Source organism: Mus pahari, chromosome 1 (genome assembly GCF_900095145.1).
Source record: "Mus pahari chromosome 1, PAHARI_EIJ_v1.1, whole genome shotgun sequence".
NCBI lineage: Eukaryota > Metazoa > Chordata > Mammalia > Rodentia > Muridae > Mus > Mus pahari.
The window spans coordinates 28,189,741-28,213,671 of record NC_034590.1 but is presented as its reverse complement, the minus strand read 5'-3'; the positions used below and the strand labels follow the sequence as shown (position 1 = coordinate 28,213,671).

At 40.6% G+C, this 23,931-nt stretch overlaps 1 protein-coding gene across 7 annotated transcripts in view; it reads right to left on the bottom strand.

The window, feature by feature from the left end:
• The window catches only part of LOC110336759 (E3 ubiquitin-protein ligase HERC2), a 174,413-nt gene that overhangs the window by 117,274 nt on the left and 33,208 nt on the right, over window positions 1–23,931 (bottom strand). For 6 of the 7 annotated variants that reach the window (XM_021219818.1, XM_029537466.1, XM_029537451.1 and 3 more), the window contains exons 9-19: window positions 22,328–22,499; window positions 19,822–19,995; window positions 15,889–16,077; window positions 15,174–15,325; window positions 13,514–13,671; window positions 13,312–13,425; window positions 11,452–11,703; window positions 8,763–8,956; window positions 6,639–6,839; window positions 754–982; window positions 504–628 (exon numbers count right to left, since the gene is read on the bottom strand). In XM_021219818.1, the coding sequence (XP_021075477.1) occupies window positions 504–628; window positions 754–982; window positions 6,639–6,839; window positions 8,763–8,956; window positions 11,452–11,703; window positions 13,312–13,425; window positions 13,514–13,671; window positions 15,174–15,325; window positions 15,889–16,077; window positions 19,822–19,995; window positions 22,328–22,499 (1,960 nt within the window). The remainder of the gene's footprint in view (window positions 1–503; window positions 629–753; window positions 983–6,638; window positions 6,840–8,762; window positions 8,957–11,451; window positions 11,704–13,311; window positions 13,426–13,513; window positions 13,672–15,173; window positions 15,326–15,888; window positions 16,078–19,821; window positions 19,996–22,327; window positions 22,500–23,931) is intronic. The other variant, XM_029537460.1, reaches the window with a different exon arrangement.

Genomic DNA, 23,931 nt, shown 5'->3' with positions numbered 1-23,931 from the left:
CATAAACAACCAAACAAGTGTTTACAACCATTCAGTGGAGTATTTTTCAACAATAAAAAGCATGAAAAAATTCTCAATCATAAGAGCAAAGTAGTAACAAACTGTGATGTGGTTAAATACAAAAACCATCAATTCAGGCAAAAGAAGAGGTATTACTACCTACCATGCCATTTACATGACATTCGAGGCAGAAAATCTACAGGCAGGGGAGTAGCCTAAATACAAAGGGACATAAGGATCTTCCAGGGTGATGAAAATAATCTACGTGATGGAAGGATCTGTCAAAATCATCAAAGTAGACACTTAAGGTGGGATTATTTTATCACAAGTAAAAACAAGAGTTTTAAATTTTAAAAATTTGTATGTAACTAAAATTTTTACATTTTGGATTCTTCAATGATTATAGTCAGGAGTCCTACATAATGTCTGAGTATAGAGTTTTCAATCTCAACCATACACTAAGTAAATCACTCATTGACTCCTCTGTACTTCTAGGGCCGTACCTGAATTTCTGCAGTAATGGCTGCATTTAAAGCTGACTCTAATCCTCCATCAGCCATCAAGCTGCCAACTAAAAGATCAATCATGAATCGACGACCTGGACTTATATTCACTTCATTGCCTGAAACTGAAAAAAGAAGGGTTTTGTTCTGTTTAGTTTGATGTTTGTTTTTAGCAATGTGGATAAATGCCATCCTACATTCCTTCCCACGTTCCTGTCTGTGCCCAATTCTTCACCTAACAAAAGCTCACCTGTGCAGGGCAAGAGTGCAGAGAGCGCCCTGGCCCGCTCCTCAGCTGTGGGCAGCAGCACAGACCAGCCGCTCTGTAGTACAGCCTGGGCAGCTGACTGCACAGTGCTCAGCACTCCTGCACTGCTGGCCAGAGTCACCACAGTCTGCTTCAGGCTGTTCAGGAGCACACTGCCCAGACCTAAACCAAGGAATTCCGGGTCAACCTGGTGACTAATGGCAGCATGCAACTATAAAAAGAAAAAAAATTATTTAGAACATCCAAAAGCGAATGTACTTTTCCAAATGCTAATGAAAGACTGAATAAAGTTTAATTTGAAATGTTACTTATATAAACAAAATTAACTTTTCAGTTCAAGTTGACATCCTTTATACAAAGTGCTTCAATGTTTCAGATACTGAAATATGTTCACATATAGGAGGTAACTTAAAGGACTCATGTATTACACAAATTTTATTTGTGTTTCATATACACCTTATAGATGTAGCCTGGACATAAATTATACACTATTTTGTTTGTTGTCCTAGAACTCACTTTATAGACCAGGCTGGCCTTGAACTCACAGAAATCCAATCCATCATTAAATCACTTTAATCCCAAAGAGCTGGGATTAAAGCCATGTGCCATTATGCCCAGCTACATTATTTTACATATTCTTACACACAAAGTAGTTGGTGTACAATGAATTTTCCATCGACCAAATCACATTAACACTAAAAAAGTTTCAAATTGGGACCATTTCAAATTTTAGAAAAATTGATCCTTATATGAATTTTTAAAAACTACTAAAAATTTTTAACCACTATAGCTGGGAAATCTCATTGTGAAAGTACTTTACAAAAACAATGTCTTACCCAGCTTTGACTATGCAACTGCAAAATGCAAGATCAGCACAAAGGACTAAATAATGTAGAACAGCAACTATCAGTGCAATCCCCAACAGTCTGTACCCAACAGAAAAACGCCTGCAACCAACCGCAGTTTAAAACTAAACAGGCAAACTACAAACACAGCAAAGTTCTCAGAGCAAAACAAGTACACTGACAAGGCAGGAGTCTGCTTTAAAGAGCAGGGCCCAGGCTGGCCTTTAGATCAGCCATCCAATGACCAGAAGAGCAGCTCCCATGCTCCTCACAACCATCTGCTAAAACCTGAGCTTTCCCTAGAAATCTGCCAGCCTAGTGTGACAGAGTGCTGCACTATTCCTATGCCAAGCTTCTAGTGCCCAGGAAACCAGGGAGCCAGCCTACCTTCTGAGTAGCAGAGATAACAGTCTACTGCCCATCTAAACACAATATCACAGGTTAAAATGCGCACCTGATCCCACTACAGACTCTAAAACCCTACAACACAAGAGAAACAAATACAAAACTGGCTTCTAGGTTCACCTTGACCAAACCAAAGAGAAACCGCTGTCACTATGAAAAGGAACAGGCATTACCCGCAACAAAATAACATGAGGGAGAATATTTTTCAAAGAAAATTATGTCCCTAGAGATGGTGGCAATTAAAAAGGGGGGGGGAGTACATATAAGTATATGAAAAACATTCTTAGAAGATCAGAGAGCCAGTAATACTGAGTAGACAATGAAGTCAGTTACCACCAAACCTAACAACCTACATGTGTGCACACACATGCACACACACATACACACACACACGAATACATAAATGTAATATAAAATGTTTAATCAAGGTTGAGACTGGAATCATGGCTCAGCAGTTTACTCAGTTATAAATTTAGGAAACAGTTTCATTCCCAGTACCCAAGTCCTAATGCTCACTATGACCTGTAATTCCAACTCCAGGAAATCCAATGACCTTTTCTGGCCAACATGAGCACCCATACACATACGCTCATATAGAGATAAAATACATATAAACAAAATAAAAATAAATCCTAGAAAAATAAAGAACAAGCAGGGCAATGGTGGTGCACACCTTTAATCCCAGCACTTGGGAGGCAGAGGCAGGTGGATCTCTATGAGTTGGAGGCCAGCCTGGTCTACTGAGCAAGTTCCAGGACAGTCAGGGCTACACAGAGAAACTATATCTCAAAAAAACAACTATAATAACAACAACAATAAAGCAGACACCAAAAGACAAAAATACTGAGATTAAAAAACAAAGGCTTCAAAATTGACCACATTCTAGAAATGCAAAAACAGTTCCAAGAACAGAGCCCTTGAGACAGAAGTGTGCAGGGCCAGGCAAGATCCTTTGTGCCCCTTCTACATTCTAGGTCCTGCCCTAAGAGTCATGCTTTTTGGTTTGCATACACAGACTCCGGTTACATGGGCCTAGAAAAATGTGCTCAAATCACCATCTTATACAGCACTCCAATTAAATACCTGCTAAATAATTCAGTAACAGGGTCTATTGAGCTAAAGGAACAATTTTTGAACTGAAGAAATGAGTAAACCACTTAAAACAGTAAGATTGAGAGATGAATGGTAAAAGAGACAAAGAGATTTAAAACTACCAAAGAAGTCATGAAAGGTGGAAATATAAAAAGAAGTTTAACGTATTTATTAGGCTTCTCTAAGGGAATATAGATTAAAAGTAGAGAGCAATTTCAAACTCAATGAGAACATGAACTCAAAGGCTAAGTAACATCCATAAACTCAAGTTACATTTTTAAAAGCTTCACCTATTGTAGATGCCAACAAGTGCTTGCTGACAGGAGCCTGATACAGCTGTCTCCTGAGAGGCTCTGCCAGTGCCTGACAAATATAGAAGTGGATGCTCACAGCCATCCATTGGACTGAGCACAGGGTCCCCAATGGAAGAGCTAGAGGAAGGACCCAATGAGCTGAAGGGGTTTGCAGCCCCATAGGAGGACCAACAATATGAACTAACCAGTACCCCCAGAGCTCATGTCTCTAGTTGCATATGTAGCAGAGGATGGCCTTATATTGCATCAGTGGGAGGAGAGGCATTTGGTCCTGTGAAGGCTCGATGCCCCAGTGTAGGGGATCCCAGGACAAGGAAGCAGGAGTGGGTAGGTTAGTAAGAAGGGGTAGGGGAGAGGCAATGGGGGATTTTCAGAGGGGAAATGAGGAAAAAGGATAACATTTGAAATGTAAATTTAAAAAAAAAAAACTAATAAAAGAGAAAAGGAGCCAGGCAGTGGTAGCACATGCCTTTAATCCCAGCACTTGGGAGGCAGAGGCAGGCGGATTTCTGAGTTTGAGGCCAGCCTGGTCTACAGAGTGAGTTCCAGAACAACAGGGCTATACAGAGAATCTCTGTCTTGGAAAAAAAAAAGAAAAAGAAAAAGAAAAAGAAAAAGAAAAAGAAAAAGAAAAAGAAAAAGAAAAAGAAAAAGGAAAAGAAAAAGAAAAAGGAAAAGGAAAAGGAAAAGGAAAAGGAAAAGGAAAAGGAAAAGAAAAAGGAAAAGGAAAAGAAAAAGGAAAAGGAAAAGGAAAAGGAAAAGAAAAAGAAAAAGAAAAAGAAAAAGAAAAAGAAAAAGAAAAAGAAAAAGAAAAAGAAAAAGAAAAAGAGAGGGAGAGAAAGAAAGAGAAAAACAAAAACAAAAAGAAAAGCTTCACCTAGACAGAACACTTAAAATGCTACCAAAGAGAAAGATGTCTTAGCTACAAAGGATCAAGTGTATCAGTGAAAGACTTCTCATTAACAGTAGAAGACCTATTTTCAGTAGAACATTTTCCAAGAGCTTATAAAAAGGAGATGACCTGTGGCCAGGGCACAGCTGAGTGGTAAACACTTTCCCAGCATGTGTGATGCCTAGGTTCACTCGTAGAACTGAGCGGGTGTGTCCTTGTTGGGGATAGCCCTGGGGCTAATTATATTTGATGTTAATTCTGTTCTGTGAGGAGCAGTGAAAGAGGAATGAGTCAGCACTCAGGTGAATTCCTGTAAACCTTCTTCCCACCTGAATTTGTAAAATAAAGGAGAGCTGATGATTGGGCAGATAAAAGGGAAGGTGGAGCTGAAGGTGAGGAGAGAGAAGGAGAAAATGGAAGAGGGAGAGGATGCAGAGAAGGAGGAAGAAGAAGAAAAGCGGAGCAGAAGCACATGGCCTGGAGAAATCCAAAGTTCTAAGGAGTTTAATAGATGGAGAAGATGGTAGTGTAGTGGTAGATCTGCCCAATCTAGGCGCACAGCATGTATCCACATTAATTGAGTTGTGTTTTCATTGCCGAGGCATATTTGGGTTGGAGATCTATCACAACAAAATGGCGCCCAACTGGAGTCTAGTCTACTTCTACTGTCTCTGGCATTTCTCCATACACACTCTCCCCACATGAATGTCAGGAAGGTGCTTATGATTGAACTCAACTAACCAGAGATAAAAATTCACTGCCCTCCAAACCCTGAAAGGGGCTTGGGCAGTGATCTAGCAGGGTGGATTTGAAGCTGACAGGGTTTGAGTGGCCTATAGAGAACAGCAGAGAGGCATCTGTGTTTGCTTTCCCATATCCACTGCTCCCCACCCTGCCTCCCCCACCCCCAAACAGGGACACAGACAGCACATGTCTTTCTATACTCAGCTCCTCCCTGTGAATAAAGAAACAGGAGACAAAGGTACAAAGGGCACCAGACCAGGTAATTCATTTCTATAAAGAGAGAAATATAACCTTTTGATATTTAAAGATGGGAAATGTCACCTGCGGTTCAGAACTAAATGGGGAATATTAGTCATTGACTCCAAGTAGAGAGAGCAGTGATAATCGCCTGCTATGAACAGGTATTAATTAATAGCAGTCAGTGGCTCTAGGTAGAGAGCATAACAGATAGATGTTATAATAGGTATTAATTAAATAAATGTCTGTGGCTCCTGGTAGAGAGCACAACAGACAGGATGGCTGCTCTAGGCAGAGAGCTTATTAATTATGGGAAAGTTCACCTACAGTTGTGCTTTCATTGCCAGGGCATATTTGGGTTGGAGATTTACTGCAACAGGTCCCCCTCTAACTTAATGAATTATCTTGAAAAGCTAAAATAAGCAAACCTTTTTCAAACTTTACTCTCACATGCCCTGAAGGGAGAAAAAGAAAACCTGTATAAGAAGGAATCTGAGGAAATGATCGGATCAGAAGACAGTGTAAATTAGCAATGGTGACAAAGTCAACTGGCTACAGGGAAAACAAAGGACTACATTCTGAGTATGGCATCTTTAAAAATTCTATTAGAGAAAAATTTAAAAATAATTATTCTGTTATACCAGCCCTAAAGTACTTTTGTTACTATTTTACAATCATAAAATCATATCATTTCCTAAAGTTAGCATACCTACCTACATACCCATACAGAGACACACATACATAGGCGTAATTTAAAAAATAATGTATTTTCAAAGTCAGACAATTTTCTTTCTAAAATTGTTATTGGAAATGTTCTTTTTCCGAGAGAAACAAAATAACAGTATGTAATATAGCGAAAAGGCAGTTTAGGATCATCCTATGAGAGTAAGAAAGAGAGTCTAGGAGAAAGGCTGGGTGATTTTCGTACCAATGTGAGGAAGAGAAGGTACTGATGTAGGGACCAAATTACTGAAAAGCTTTCACAGTCTAAAAAACAATCCAGGGAGCAATGGTCTGTCAACTGGAGTCTAGCCTACTTCTACTGTCTCAGGCATTTCTCCATACACACTCTCCCCACATGAATGTCAGGAAGGTGCTTATGGCAGAAATAACTGATTCTGTACATACTCTTACCTATATGCAATGACTGACTTCTCGGAAAAACAAAACAAGATCAAGTATACACGTAACTCCATCATAATCTTATTTTAAAATACTTTCAAGGCTTTATTATCAATTCACTGAACAGGGTGAAGTTCACACATTCAATGCCCATGAATACACTCAGGAATGCCTGAGGCATTTATAAAGAACAGGAAACCAGCAAAGAATCAGCACCTGCAGTCGCAGAAGATTCAGCATTGCCACAGCCATGCACTCCTTCTCTTGTGGTGGGGGCCAGTCAGAAGTGCCATCCATCCCCTCACTGACCTGACGCAGCAGGAGATCCAGCTGCTCAAACGTCATTGAGCAGATGTCCACAACAAAAGGGACACGAAGGCCAATGGACCACTCAGAACAAGATGACCACGCAAAGCTCTGTGCAAGAAAAAAAGGAACCTAACATGAAATCTGTAGGTTCATCAATACTCTGATCAACTGAAAAGACTTACCACTTAGAGTGATGAAAATACCCCATGTTACCATTTATTCATCCCTCTACATCCCCAAATTCATGGCTTTCTACCTTATAAACTATCTCTAATTTCCTCTCCTATTTCACCATCTCACCTCATTTCCACACCTAAAAAAATATAAAAGCATTTTCCAAACTGTTTTCACTCACAAAATTACTAATCTACACTAATGGCTGGGAGTGAGCACTCAACCAACTTACAAAAGCACAACAAAAGCTCTAAGTAGAAGTAGAAGGAGTATTAGTGAATACACAAAAATACCGAGTCAAAAATGAACTGAAAGTAATTATTGTAAAAGATCAATAAAATTAAACCTCTAATCAGGGGAAAAACTGAAGTCAAAATATATATACATACAAACTACTAGTATCCAAGTGGCAATATGACCTCAAGAGCTTAGTCAGAGAATACTTAAAAGAACAAAACAACTGGCCCAAATTGGGATCCCTCTCAAGGGGAAGCTCCAAGGTCTTACACTATTACTAATGTTATGTGTGCTTAAAGACAGGAGCCTAGCATGCCTGCCCTCCAAGAGGCCCAAAAAGCAGCTGACTGAGACAGAGGCAGACACTTACACCCAAACAATGGACAGAAGTCAGGGACCCCAGTGGTTGAATTAGGGAAAGACTGGAAGAAGCTGAGGCCAAGGATGACCCCATAGGAAGACCATCAGTCTCAAGTAACCTGGACACCCAAGATCTCTCAGACACTGAGCTACCAACCAGGCAGCATACACAAGCTGGTCCCAGGTCCCTGATACATATATAGCAAAGGACTGCCTGGTCTGGCCTCAGTGAGAGAAGATGCATCTAACCCTCAAGAGACTTGAGGCTCCAGGGAGTGGGGAGGCCTGGTGGAGTTGGGAGGAGGGGGACATCCTCTTGGAGATGGGGAGGAGGAATGGAATGAGGAACTGTCAGAGGGCAGACTAGGGCAGACCAGGAGGGGGATAACAACTGGACTATAAAAAAAGATTAAAGATAATTACAACAAAAACTAAACAAAAAAACCTTTATCCATTAATTGCATGAACTGGACAACTGTAACAGAATGGAACAATTCCTGAGGGCCAATAAAAAAAAAAAAAAAAACCTACCCATGAAACAGAAACCAGGAATGCCTCTTTTCCTGTTAAAGACTAGACTTCCAATGAAATTGTATTTCAAATTATATTTCTAGGCTCAGATGAATTCACAAATATTTAAAAAAGAAATAGCATTGTACATAATCTCTTCTAGAAAACACAAGGCAAAGTGCCCTAGTTCTTTTTATGAGGCCAGCTTTAGCCTCATAGAAATCAAGTAAGAAGAGCACAAAGAAAGCTGGATGCCAGTAACCCTGATGAGTGCGCGCGCACATGCGCGCGCGCACACACACACAAATAACAATATATTATCAAGTAAAAACCTATAAACATCAGAAGGATAAAACACCATGACCAATAGTTATAGCAGTAATGAAGAGATTAGTCAATATTTGAGAACGGGAACTTTCCAAAATGAAAACTACTTAACTTACATAATTTCAGGAAAAAAAATTTTTGAACAAATTTCAGCATCCATTTAGAGTATGTCTCCAAAAAAGAAGCAACTCACAGCCAACAATGAAAAGCTAGAGATAGAGGGTGGGAGGAAGAAAGAAGGAGAATATGCTGTCTCTACAATGTACAGAAGAAAAGGCTGAAAGAACTAAATGTAGTAATTTGTTGTGGAATGAATGCAAGATAGAAGGATGGCACACAAACACTGGTATTTCTACATACTAGCAGTGAGCATTTGGAAAATAAAACTGTACAGGTTACCTAAGCTCACTATGTAGTCAGTACCTGGGCAGGCCCACAAGCGATTCCAACTATGTGTTTGCTGTCCAGTCCTGGGAGTGCAGTCGGTTCTGGCTTGGTCACACGCAAAGTGTCAAAGTGCTGGCACTGATCATTGCTCCCCCAGCTGTGCACCTCACTGTCTTCTGTAAGAGCAAGGCAGTGCGTGGAGCCTGCAGCCACATCAATCACCTTCTTCCCTAGAGAGAAGACAGACACAGTTCCACCATTAAGCCTATGGCTATAAGAACATCTGCTCACAGCTACAGAAGAGCATATATCGTTCAATACTAACTTCTGACAAGTAACACATCCTTTAATATGAAGCTCAATTTACTTGATTTGACTATGCTATTAAAATATGTCATGTCTTGTCAACTATGATTTGTTAATAACACAGTCCAAAGCTAGAGCTACAGTATGAAGTCTTTTTTTCTGTTCCTTATTCAGAATTTTATTCAAAAACACTGTATGATTTTTTAAGTTTATATCCTTAGTCTTATTCATACAGGATAAGATACACACAGATACATACACACACACACACACACACACACACACACACACACACATATATATATATATATATACACACAACATAAAAAGATACACCCTGTAATTAACTAGGAAGATCACCAGAAAGCCTGATAACGTATTCATCTGCACTGTTCAAGAACTTCTGAGGGCTTTAAACCCTGTCCCAAAAAACCCTAAAAACAAACAAACAAACTTAAAGCAGCACTCCTTTGGCTCCTTTGAAAGGCTACCTGAGAAACTGTTTTTTAAACATGCTTGACCACCAAAACATTCTCATAATTAATTAATTTTTTAACTGATTGGCTGATTGATTACTGGGCAGAAGAGGGCATGCCACAGAACACAAGTTTGTAGAGTTGATCTTCTTCCTATGGGGGTTCCAGGGATCAAATTCAGATCACTGTACTTGCACAGCAAGTGCCTTTACTAGCTGAGACATTTTGCCAACACTTGTCCCACTAGTTCTGACATTTAATTATGCTAGTGGGAAAATGGTCTTTTCAGTTAATGACTTTTTCTTCGATATCCCAGATGTAGCCATGCAAAGCATACTCTTCACTAAAGACCTTTCCTCAAAGCCACATGACGGAAACATTTCTCTATTTGTGAAAGAAAGTATACCTTTTAGAAGTAAAGCATTACACCTTTTCTTGTAGGCGAATCTAGCATAATCAACAGTGTGTTTCCAGATAATGTCAATAAAGTCAGCAGAAGAAAAGTGTTACCTAATAAGTCTGAGTAACTGTAAGTTAACATCAATAGTAATTTAAATATTCCTACAGTAAAGTAATTCAACAAATTTTACTTCATAACTAGAAACCTAGATTTTCTGTATGAATGGAGAAAACTGTAAGAGGCCAATTGATACTGTGTTATTTATCTCAGAAGCCTGGGAATTAAACACCTAATGAGCACAGAAGACTCCCACTGACTAAAGTAGTAACATGCTTTAAAATAAAACTGATGAACAAAGAGCTGAAAAGCCCTATTTCCAAACCCTCTCAGTAAGGAAACGGGGGGGGGGGGGGAGGAATTAGTGTAAAGGTCCACTAAACTAGTCCATGAAACGAAATGCATGCCAACCCCTGGATCTGTTAATAAACTCTTAGGAGAACACAAAAGGTCTACTCCCTTAACAATAAGCTAGCCCTTTAAGAAGAGTGAGCTTCACTCTGAACTAAATAAAATACCAAAGGGTCCAATGGGCATCCATGTACTATAACCTTGCAGGCTCACTCTGCTTTCTTGTCAGCTCGCCTGTACTTCACCAGCACCCACTTAGGACAGTACGGAGACAATCTACAATCCCACTAGGCCAAACATTATGGGGAAAAAAGGAGAATTTTTCCCTTTAAAAACTCCATGGTTTTAATGGTTCTTTCTCCAAACATACCATTCCTAACAAGAATGCCTGAGCCTATGTGAGGATCTCTCAGAGGCAACCCACCCTCTATGCTATAGTGAGGACCCTCACTCACAACTATACCTGGACTTCCCTTTCCTCCTCAGTCTCCAATGCAGATTACACAGTTCTGTAACCAAGCACATATACCTTACCACCAAAAACAAGGTCACAGCAGACGAAGTCGGGAGAAATCAAGCCGACTTCCAGCTGTAACACCACAGGACACTAAGTCTCAAAGTAAATGAATTAAAAGTTAAATTTGTCTTAGTTCAAGGCCAGCCTGGTCTACAAAGTAAGTTCCAGGACAGCCAGAGCTATACAGAGAAACCCTGTCTCAAAAAAAACCAATAAATAAATAAATAAAATTATTAAAAGTTAAATTTGATGAGAATAATTTTAGGACATTTATTAAAATAGATAAGCCACTTTCCATTATTTACAACTATCAAGGTATTTCTGGGCTGGAGAGATGGCTCAATGGTTAAGAGCACTGACTGCTCTTCTGAAGGTCCTGAGTTCAAATCCCAGCAACCACATGGTAGCTTACAACCATCCATAACAAGATCTGATGCCCTCTTCTGGAGTGTCTGAAGACAGCTACAGTGTACTTACATATAATAAATAAATAAATCTTTAAAAAAAAAAAAAGATATTTCTAATAACACTCAATTCACTGGATATAAGGTAAGAAAAGAAATCTGAAGATTTCTAAAGAATAGATTCACAAAGGTTTAAATTTACTCCTGCGATTACCTTGCAAACCTTCCAAGAGTTTGGGATAACGGACATGTTCTTCTGTTCCATGCCCAAGCCTTTGATTGTCACCTTTCCCCCATGAATAAACTTGGCCATCTTTTGTCAAAGCAATAGAAAACTGACTTCCACAGCGCACTTTGATGACATCTAAGTCTTGAAGTTTTTCAATCAGCTTTGGTGTTTTGCAGCCATCACTTCCACCTCTGCCCAACTTCCCATAGTCGCCATCTCCCCAAGACCACACTTGGCCTAGAAAACACACATTACAAAAACATTTAAGTAAAAATCATTGCATATCACAATGGAAGTTTTAAACAACTGAAAATAATATAACCCATAAAACACATAAGTCAATCTTACCTATATATAGTTAATATGAATAAATGTAATCTAATGAATATTTCAGATTGATATATTAGCAATTGAAAAATGGTAAACAAGAGCTAGAGAGATGGTACAGTGGTTGAGAATACTTGATATTCTTTTTTTTCTTTTTTTTTTTTTTTGAGACAGGGTTCCTCTGTGTAGTCCTGGCTGTCCTAGAACTCACTCTGTAAACCAGGCTGGCCTCAAATTCAGAAATCTGCCTGCCTCTGCCTCCCAAGTGCTGGGATTAAAGGCATGTGCCACCACTGCCTAGCCAAGACCATCTCTATTTACTGATACAGAAAGATGCCAGTGTATCGAAGTGGATGCTCATTGTCATCTATTGGATGGAACACAGGGCCTCCAATGGAGGAGCTAGAGAAAGTACCCAAGGAGCTGAAGGGGTCTGCAACCCTATAGGTGGAACAATATGAACTAACCAGTACCCCCAGAGCTAGTGTCTGTAGCTGCATATGTAGCAGAAGACGGCCTATTCGGCCATCATTGGGAAGAGAGGCCCCTTGGTCTTGCAAACTTTATATGCCCCAGTACAGGGGAATGCCAGGACCAAGAAGTGGGAGTGGGTGGGTAGGGGAGCAGGGGCCGGGGGAGGGTATAGGGGACTTTCAGGATAGCATTTGAAATGTAAATAAAGAAAATATCTAATAAAAAAAGGAAATAAAAAGAATAAAAAAAGATTCACAGTACTAAAACAAATATATATATATATATATATTCTCAGACTCACTAATAAAACATAAAGAGAAAACCAGAGATTTAATAAGATACATTAGATTGTAAAGCATACAAAGACTATGAAAGATTGGCTGTAATAAGTCAACAGAGGCTAAATGTTGGGTGATATGTTAATAGTGACAACTCAGAATGTCAGTTATATTATTTAGCTGTAATTTTTAGTGAAAAATAAAATACCCACTAGGAAAGGTGGTAGCCTCTAGGCAGCCACCTGCTTTCAAGAACCAAATCCTGGGAAATTCTTGGGCCTCTTTGCTGAATCCACTGAGATCCTACTGTGGTGGTTTGAATAAGAAATGTCCCTCATAATCTTGGGCATCTGAACACTAGGTTTTCAGCTGTTGTCTTGAGAAGGCATAAGTGGTAGTGCAGACTGTTGCTGGAAGCACATCACTGCAAGCAGGCTTTGAGAGTAAAAAGCTTTGCCTCCATCCAGTTTGCTCTCTTTGTTTTGTGCTTGCATTAAAGATGTGATCTTTCTGCTCCAGCTGTCTTGCTACTAGGTCTCCCAGCCATGATGGACTTTAATCCTCTGGAAACATAACTCAAAATAACTCTTCCTCTTACAAGTTACCTTAGTTACTGTGCTTTATCAAAGCACCAAAAATAGTAAACAATAAATTCACCAACCAGGGAAGGCAGCCTAATGAGGTTCATACAACTCCAAAACTCACTCATCCGTGCTACAGCCACCTACATCCCTAAGATGTAGGTAGCTGCATAAACTCTACATACCGTTCTCAGTCACGGCCAGGGTTTGAGCATCCCCACTCCCACAGGCAACATCGATGACCTTTAGTCCTTTGAGTCCAGCCACCAGCATTGGAATGGCCTCATCTTCACTAGAGCCTTGAAACAGATATAACTGTCATTCTCAATGCCTCTCAAAAGAAGCAAGCTCCTACCTCGTGATTGTACTCAGGTACAGCAGACATACCATGGCCCAAGCGGCCGTAGTTCCCACGGCCCCAGGTGTACAGCTCCCCCTCAGCAGTGATGGCCGCGCTGTACGTGCTCCCACATGCTATGTGTACCACGTGCTTCCCAGCCTGCTTTCCTGAGAAAGCCGAGATCACCTTGGGCTCCTCCAGAGGCCTGCAGAAGGAAGGCAACAAACAACATCGTAGGCATTTCATAAGAGATAAAAAAAAGGAAAGAGGTAATCAGAACATAGGACTTCTTGCCTTTCCAGCTCAAGCACCAAACATCACTGCTTGCTAACTTAGATCCAGCAAGAGTATCTATTAAAGACTTACACAAAGAACTAAATAAAGCAGCTCTGCTCCTCATGTCCCCAGTCACAATCTATCAGCAACAAAGCAATGAATGCTGAAGAAAACACCCTACAACATGGCTATATTGTAAAATATTACTATATGTGAAAGTCAGAAGTGAACTCCTATACAATTGACTATAATCAGTTCTAGAAATAACAAAATAATATGAACAGAGGACAAGATAATGGTTGGTAGGAGCTAGAGAGGGAAATCAGGGAATAACTACAAAGGATACAAAGACAAGCCTGGGAGCAATGGTAACACAGAAGCCTATCCAATAGTAAATTTGGTATGTGTGTGGGAGCTGGGGGGAAGTGGATACAAGGGGGGGGGGTGACACTGGTTTTACCTCATTTTTCTCAATTTCTTACATTGTAGCTTTAGGGTTATTTCTGACCTCTAAAATAATGCATCATACATATTGTTACTTTTCCAGCAGACTGAGAATCTTCCCAGAGATTATTCTAAGTAGTGCTGTTTCCATCTCGGCCCTCTCAGTATTAACAGGCCATATTAGTTCCAGTCCCTTCTCCACCAACTCAGACACAGTTGAGGTGGGGAATGTTTCTTACTTGACCTGACTGCTCCTTGCTGATGCTCTGACCCCATGATGTAAGTGTGCACCAGGAACAGCACACCCACCTACTGCCAAGTCTTTCTACCAGGGTCCACTTAAAACAACACAATATAAAATAGCTCCATTACTCTGTGGGAACTGGCAGATCTCTCGATTTTACCCCTGAACATTTAAATTAGCCATTTCCTGTTTTATTTCTATTCTTCCACGGTAACCAAAACTTTCAACACAAAAAGATAAGATTGCTTTTTATGCTTATAAACAAAACATCATGGTTCCAGAGGTCCTATTGGCAGAAGACATGGTACAATGTGAACAACAGGACAATATGTGGGGTTTGTTATATTTACATGATGGAATGGACAATTGTTAGCTCTTGCAATTCTGGCAATCCTTCTACTTATAGAAAAGTTCTTAAGGAATCATTCATCAAGAATGAACACAGGCCAGGGGCAGTGACCCACACCTTTAATCTCAGCAGAGGCAGGCATATATGAGTTCAAGGACAGACTGGTCTACATAGTGAGTTTCAGGACAGCTACTTAGTGAGACCCTGGCTCCAGGGAAATGAGGGAAGGAGAGGGGGAGGGGAGGGGAGGGGAGGGGAGAGAAGCACCCTGTTATATCTCCCTCCTATCTAAACTCTGCAGTAGACAAATAAAATCACCCCCGACATTTTTCCATTCTGTTGTGAATTTGGACAACCAGAAACATACCAGTTTCTGAGACATTTCTATACATACACTGTGTCCCCATGGCCCAGCCTTCCACCATCTCCACAGCCCCAGGAGTACACCTCCCCTGTGGCAGCTAAAGCCAGATAGTGGTGACCATCAGAATGGGCAGCAATTTTCACAATGTTTCTGGAGGCAAGACCCTGGACCAGCTGTGGCGCCTAGAAAGGTAAAGTCAAGAATAACATTAGTCAGTCACAGTGATAAACAATGAACACAGGATGACTCTTCCATTTATATTCTCCCTGAGCAAACATACTCAAATAGACAGACTAGGAATCTTCAGGGCTTCTGACCTGTTCGCCATTCCAGCACCAAGAGAACATTAAGAATTCTCCAAGTGATCCATGGAATGACAAGTGCTGGCATGAGAATCCCAGGGCAGGCAGCCTGTGTAACAGACGCACAACTCAAGTACTTTACTTAAAGGAGAGCACACATGGTACTGCAATGCTCATCAGACGCCATTCTATTTCTGTTAACTACCATACATGTGAAAAAGGTTTGCAAAAAGTAATCATGATTAACATTAGAAATTATCTGATAGAGTTCTTGATCTTAAAAACTCAAAACCCTGATAATTATCATAACGGAAATAATTTAACATGACTAATAATATACAATGAACAGACACCAATAACCAAGAACACCAGACTGTGTTGCATCTACAGCAGGGACCCCACCACTGAAGGAGGCATGCAGACATACTACACTCAGCACCTACCAGCATGTCACTGTTGTAAGCCTGTGTGTATACACGACCATTGCGGGACAAGATCAAGAACCGCTTTTCTGCACAGGCAACCTGCATTACCCCCAGACTGGCAAGGCCTTCACACTGGATCGGACCAATCACATTGGCATAGTATTTCCAGCCTATTAACCCCCAACCTATGACCTCCTGCAATGATCCCTGTAAGAAAAAGAACACATGTAAACATTTTTGTTAGAGTAAGAGAATACCCAGGACTAATACAGAGATACTACATAAGCTAAAAACAAAAAAAGAAAAGAGACTGATTGAGAACATCAAAATAGGGGCTGAAGTGATGGCTCAGAGGTTAAGAGCACTGACTGCTCTTCCAGACATCCTGAGCTCAATTCCCAGCAACCACATGGTGGCTCACAACCATCTATAATGGGATCCGATGCCCTCTTCTGGTATGTCAAAACACAGCTACAGCTACTCATGTACATAAAATAAATAAATGTTAAAAAAGAAACGAGCCGGGCGTGGTGGCGCAGGCCTTTAATCCCAGCACTCGGGAGGCAGAGGCAGGCGGATTTCTGAGTTCGAGGCCAGCCTGGCCTACAAAGTGAGTTCCAGGACAGCCAGGGCTATACAGAGAAACCCTGTCTCGAAAAAACCAAAAAAAAAAAGAAAAGAAAAGAAAAAGAAACGAAAACATTAAAATAACTCAGAACATTTCACATTACCTCAGTTAAATGGGAGATTTCCTGGGTTATTTTTCCATAATATTTCATTTTAAAAGTACCATTCAAAAGCTGGCCCTTCAACATATTTTTCAATGCTCAAACCACATCAGGTTATTTTTGTGTCAAAACTGGAGAAAATCAAAACCCCAAGCATACAGATGGGTGAAAACACTTTTATTGGTGAGGGTGACTAGAAGGAAGCTTTTTGGGAACAACCAGAAGATAACTAGCCTGTGCTGGGTTATCTCACTAATGCTCCAAAGGCACTTGTGATAAACAGAGAAATATGTACCAGATCACACAACACAGTATTATTTGGGCAGCAAAATTCTGTCAATAATTCAGGTGTCCATTAAAAAGAATGTAATTAAGAAAAAGGTATGTTGCAAGGCATGGTAGGCCATTCCATTCATCACAGAACTCCAGAGACAAGGACAGGCAGAACCCTATGAATTCAAGGCCAAAGCCTGGTCATTGTCAGGTTCCAGCCCAGACAGAGCTACATAGTGAGACATTAAACAATAACAATAATAATAATAACTTCAGGAGGAAGTGGTAGAGAAGAAGGAGAGAGAAATCTGACAAGTAGAGCTCAACACATATGTATTAAAACAGCTTTTAAAAATTAAGAGACCTGAGCCGGGCATGGTGGCGCATGCCTTTAATCCCAGCACTTGGGAGGCAGAGGCAGGCGGATTTCTGAGTTCGAGGCCAGCCTGGTCTGCAAAGTGAGTTCCAGGACAGCCAGGGCTATACAGAGAAACCCTGTCTCGGAAAAAAAAAAAAAAAAAAATTAAGAGACCATCTCTATTTACTGATACAGAAAGATGCCAGTGTATCGAAGTGGATGCTCATTGTCATCTATTGGATGGAACACAGGGCCTCCAATGGAGGAGCTAGAGAAAGTACCCAAGGAGCTGAAGGGGTCTGCAACCCTATAGGTGGAACAACAATATGAACTAACCAGTACCCCCAGAGCTAGTGTCTGTAGCTGCATATGTAGCAGAGGATGGTCTAGTAGGCCATCAATGGGAGGAGAGGCCCCTTGGTCTTGCAAACTTTATATGCCCCAGTACAGGGGAATGCCAGGACCAAGAAGAGGAAGTAGATGGGTAAGGGAGCAGGGCAGGGGGAGGGTATAGGGGACATTCAGGATAGCATTTGAAATGTAAATGAAGAAAAATCTAATAAAAAAATTGGAAAAGAAAGAAAGAAGTAGAGTTCCTAATATAAAATTATATAATTATCCTAAAGTCACATTTTATAATATTTTAATTGAATAACGTATTTTAAATTGGAAAAAAAAAAAAAAAGCCAGTGTGAAGAAAAAGCTAAAGAAGAAAGAAGAAGCCAAAGAATAATTGTAACATGCTACCACTAATATGTCCATTCCAAAAACAGTGAAAAGTTACAAAACCAAGTTTAGCAAAATTGAATCAAGCAGATAGGATGCAGGGCATGTGGAAATCAAGAGAGGAAACAATAGTGCTAATGTATTGTTATAAAGAATCCTGATGGGCTGGTGAGATGGCTCAGCAGGTAAGAGCACCCGACTGCTCTTACAAAGGTGCAGAGTTCAAATCCCAGCAACCAGATGGTGGCTCACAACCATCCTTAACAAGATCTGACTCCCTCTTCTGGGGTGTCTGAGGACAGCTACAGTGTACTTACATATAATAAATAAATAAATCTTTAAAAAATAAAAAAGAATCCTGATTTTGAACCATGTAGAAACAGACAGAAAAATATATATTATATATAAATATATATTTATATATATTTCCCCCAAGTAGAAAGCTTGGATTAAAAGCCAGGAGTACTTTGCATAATCTTGACAAGAGCACTTCCACCCCAAACATTGATTTTCTCACCGCTACAATAGGGGGGACATTGTGATCAGCAGCTGTATTCATACATGATGTCTTTGATGGACAGGCATGTCCAGGTTCTTGTCACACAGGCCAATAACTACTCCTACCATACTGTTATTTATACATTCTATATAAAATATGACTGCGTTGTCATTACATTATAACACCAGTATACAGTAAGTACCTCAAGTGACAACATATATGATTAGAGTGAACAAGGTTTAATTTCCACCACTAACATAAAAAAAAGATTCTCTGGCATTTCCCTACACATGGCATGAAGCCTGCTGTCATGGGGGCAAAGGTAAACTCTCCAAGGTCCCTAATTCAGTCACTAAGCCCTGAGTACTTGTCTGGAGTGGATGAAGTTCTGAATTAATACATTATTGATATGAGCACGGCCATGTCAAGGACCCGAATGCTTCAGATTCAGGAAAAAAAGAGAAAGTCTTCCCCAGTCAGAGCAACATTACTCAAGGTGCATAAGAAAGCAAGGACTACACTTCCTCCCCCCCTCCCAGATGTTTACAACCTGGGACTGTTCCCCTGTAGAGACCTCCCACTGAGACTGACTTAACCTCTCCTCCTATACTGTACTTATACCTACACAATAAATTCAATCAGTTTCTGTAGGTGCACAGCCCACTATTCAAAATGAGCACAGCCCACTGATCAAAGTATTTCTGAATATGTGTGTATTCTTCATAACCCACTCAGAGCACTAATCCACACTCTGAACTACAGGCATATTTCAACAATCTAACCACCATTATCAGAAATAACAAATTTGGCTTATACAAAGAATGAGAATCTACAAGAACTCCGAATTATACACCACACAAATAATACTAAACTGGTTGAAGCTCAGTCTTTGTTATGTTTAGTGTTAATTGTCAACCCAGCAGAGTCTGGAATAGCCTGGGAAGTGAGCCTCTGACATGCCTGTAGAGAGTTATCTTGCTAGTGGGAAGACTCATCTCACCTGTGGGTGGACCTATTCCCTAGGCAGTGGACTATCCATGAAAAAGCCAGCTGAGCATTAGTAAGCATTCACTGCTCTCTTCATTACTGACTGTAAATGCAATGTGACCAGCTACTTCAAGTTCCTGCTGCCATGTACACTCAAATTATGAGCTATAATATGCAACTCTTTTTCCCTTAGGTTGCTTTTGACAGTTTTGAGGGAGTTTTATGTGGATTTTTTGTTGTTTTTGTCATTTTTTTGTTTTTTGCTTTTAAGTCTCACCAATAAGAAATGAAACTAAGATTGTGTTAAAGTAATTGCCTAGCACATTCAAGGTTGGAAGGATTTTCATTACACAAGAAAAAAGTGCTACTCTAGCACATACCTTATGAGATGTTGGAGAGCTACAAAGAGGAGGCATACAGGGTGTAGCCAGACGGTCTAAATGAGCCATGACAACAACTGCAGTTTGTCGTAAATCAATGGCAAGTTCATTGTCTTGTGGAAGAGTAAGGTACCTTAGGAAACTCTCATTGGGGCTTAAAGGGCCAGATAAAAGCTAGATTAAGAGAGAGAAAAAAGCATAGTCAGAAACATTGGAAGAAAAAAATACCACCATCAACTTTTAATCATTATTTATGTTTTGGTATTTAGTTATATACTTCCTGTGTTATTTTAGCCATCAAAGAACAATGTTGATTATACAACTGCACTATACATTATTACCCCCATACATGGCATATAAATATACATAATATTGACTGTACAATCTATATACTTTTGTACCACACATGTACAAATACTTTATGAACTGTTAATACAGCCAAACCACCCTTTAAGAAGACTGCTCTCAAACTCTAATAAGGGAACTGGAAAAATATTTCTGTCCATACAGTGCTTAGCAAGAGGACCTGAATTCAATTCCCAGAACCCATGTAAAAAATGTCAGACACAATGCTGTGCCTTTGTAATCCCTGACAAGGGAGCTCAGTTGAAAAAAGGTCACTGGCCAGCCAGTCTGATCTACCTGAGGAATTCTAGACAAGAATAAGGTTGGTGGCTCTTGAGCAAGAAAACCCCAAACTGACCTTTGCTCTCTACACAAGGCAGAGATGGAGACAGACAGACAGACAGACAGACACACACACACACACACACACACTTTAAAAAACATATAGTAACACAAGCAAGCTCTCTGAAACATAACAGTACTTCAACATGCCTTTGAAAGCTAAAAACAAAACCCCTCATTTTAATATGAATAGTGCCCATTTTAGAGAACAATTTTGATTTATCTTCTGGTTCTGCAGTCCCAGGTATTAAACTTATTGTTAGGCAAGTACTGTAGGAGTCTTTAAAACCCCCCACGCCACCCATTGGAAATTTGGAGACAGAGTCTCCTTAAGTTGCCTGGGCTAGTTTTAAATCTTTGATCCTTCTGCCTCAACCTGCCAAGTAGCTAAAGATTCCAGGTCTGGCCGTCAATTAGTATCATGTTTATTTCTTTTTCTTTTATTTTTTGTTTTTTGTTTTTTTGGTTTTTTTGAGACAGGGTTTCTCTATGTAGCCCTGGCTGTCCTGGAACTCACTCTGTGGACCAGGCTGGCCTCAAACTCAGAAATTCGCCTGCCTCTGCCTCCCAAGTGCTGGGACTAAAGGCATGCACCACCACACCCGGCTAGTATCATATTTCTAACTCTTATAAAAACAGTCTCGGGCTGGTGAGATGGCTCAGTAGGTAAGAGCACCCGACTGCTCTTCCGAAGGTCCAGAGTTCAAATCCCAGCAACCACATGGTGGCTCACAACCATCCATAACAAGATCTGACGCCCTCTTCCGGAGTGTCTGAAGACAGCTACAGTGTACTTAAATATAATACATAAATAAATTAAAAAAAAAAACAAAACAGTCTCATTATCACTTAAGAGCATTGACACATCAATCAGGCCCAAGTGACTATAAAACACCTAAGTCTTTACAGAAAAGACAAATAGATAATGAGCCAAAGTCCTGAGATTTCACCAGCATTTGTTTACATTTACACAAAACAGCCTAATACGGGATCTAAAATTCACTCCCAAAACATTCAAGCAGCTTCTGGTAACACACAAACACTAACACACACACACACAGACACTAACCCACACACACAGACACTAACCCACACACACAAAGACACTAACCCACACACACACAGACACTAACCCACACACACACAGACACTAACCCACACACACACAGACAATAACACACACACACACAGACACTAACCCACACACACAGACACTAACCCACATACACACAGACACTAACCCACACACACACGGACACTAACCCATACACACAGACAATAACACACACACACAGAGACACTAACCCACACACACAGACACTAACCCACACACACACGGACACTAACCCATACACACAGACACTAACCCACACACACACAGACACTAACCCACACACACATACAGACACTAACCCACACACACACGGACACTAACCCATACACACAGACACTAACACACAGACAGTGCCATAGCTGACTCACTGAAGAAGTCTGCAAAGTCAACATGGCAGGCAGTACACAGGTCTCTCTAGGTCAGTGGATTCACACCAAACCATATTCATCTTCCTAAGTCCAAATCTAAAAGCTGCCATATTGAAGAATCTCTGCAGAGATTCTATTTCTATCTTGTCAGTATTGTACATGTGACCTTCCATACCTGACCCATCTCACTTGCTCCTATCACCAGTAAACAAATACACCTGAAAGATACCTACGCCCATGGAAGTACACATTCTGACCTACCTAAAGTAACCTAGTTCTTTGATATTATCAGAATAAGAAAGGGTCACCTATAGACAAAACCCCAGGTGATACTCACATGCATGTCGCTCTCTGTGTGTGGCATGTCCTTACTGCAGATGATGCTCTGAAACCTCTGCAGCAGAGGCAAAAGAGGAGCACTGGTGCCCTGGGCAGACCGCTCATTATCAGTTTCCTGTGCCCCACTGTCCCACAGCTGAAGCAACAACAGGATGGCAGACAACATTTGGCTGAAAAGGAAGGATATTTACTCTCCAGCAAAAACAAATTAATGTTTGCCATACCACATCAAAACTAAACAAACAAATAATTCAAATTACAGAACAATGATATGAAAAGATGCTAAAATTATATTACAGAAATAATTCTTGGCAATTAAATCACTGACTTAATGCCAAGAATTTAGCAAAAGACAATTGTTGTCTACTAAAAAGCATAAAAATAGCTAAGGCACTGAAGTAGTACAACTTTTAGAATCTTAAGTCAACAAATTAAGAATATCTATTCCAAAAAAACTAAATAAAGTTACTTAGGGGAAAATATCTTAAAAGAAGAGCTCTTAGATGACTAGATAAATTAGCCTAAAAAGAAATAAAGACAACAAAACAGACTATCACAAGAATAAACACAGGGGGCCAGAGATGTCCCCCTGCCTGGCCCTAGAGGGCCCAGATAGGCAGAGCAAACCTGAGAAAACCCCCATCCATTGTCACACACAGCCTAGGTGGTCAGAGCACCCCCAAGCTGACCACCACCACCACCACCACACAGCATGTGCAGGGCATAATACTCTGAAATGACCCCAGGCATCCAGAGGCCCTGGGTGCCACTAAGATGAGCAAGTTAAGTAGTAGAGTGGTAAAAGAAAGAGAAGATAACGGTGCGTGCATAATGAAGGGAGGCAGAACTAGAGACTTGAGGGGAGTGATGGAAAGCCTGATCTGAGTAGCTGGCGATGCCACCTAAGGCTAAGAGGAGGTCCTGGCCCATGCTACAGCTGAAGGCCATGTCTGGGTCCATGGACCTGCAGCAGTGAGAATCTGTTACCACCAAAGACCATGTGGATTTATGAGAGCTGTGCAGAGCTGACCCTACCCCTCATCAGCTGTAGCTGTAGCTGGCCCCACCCCTTGACCGGGCAGTACTGGAGAGTTTGCCCAGGTGTTCAGTAAAAGAGAACTGGCCCCCATGGCATGAGCGAGAGAGCTGTCAGTCTGACCAACTCAGTTGCCACTGAGGCCCAAATCCTGGGCTTTGGCCCACCCCAACAGTTACCCCATCTATAAACTACTGAAGGAGCTGGTCTTGCAGATCCAAAGATGCAGGTTCTCCATGATACAGGACAAGAGCAGAATATCTGAGAAGAGTTCTGGTGAGAATCCAGTACTGATAATGTAGCAGAAGTCAGAGGCCTTGAACCAGACAATGACTCATTGCAATGATCATTCGCAAGAAAAGCTGTTTGGATAAAAGGGTATATATACTGTGTGACACACCGCAGAGACAGAGAGATGAGCGGAATTGGGGTCCGTGATGTGAAACTCACAAAAAAAAAAAAAAAAAAATCAATAAATAAAAGGTTTATTAAAAAAGAAATAAAAAAGAGAAAGAGAATAACACAGGGTCCTGAAATGAAGGTCTACCCAGAACACAATTTGCTCT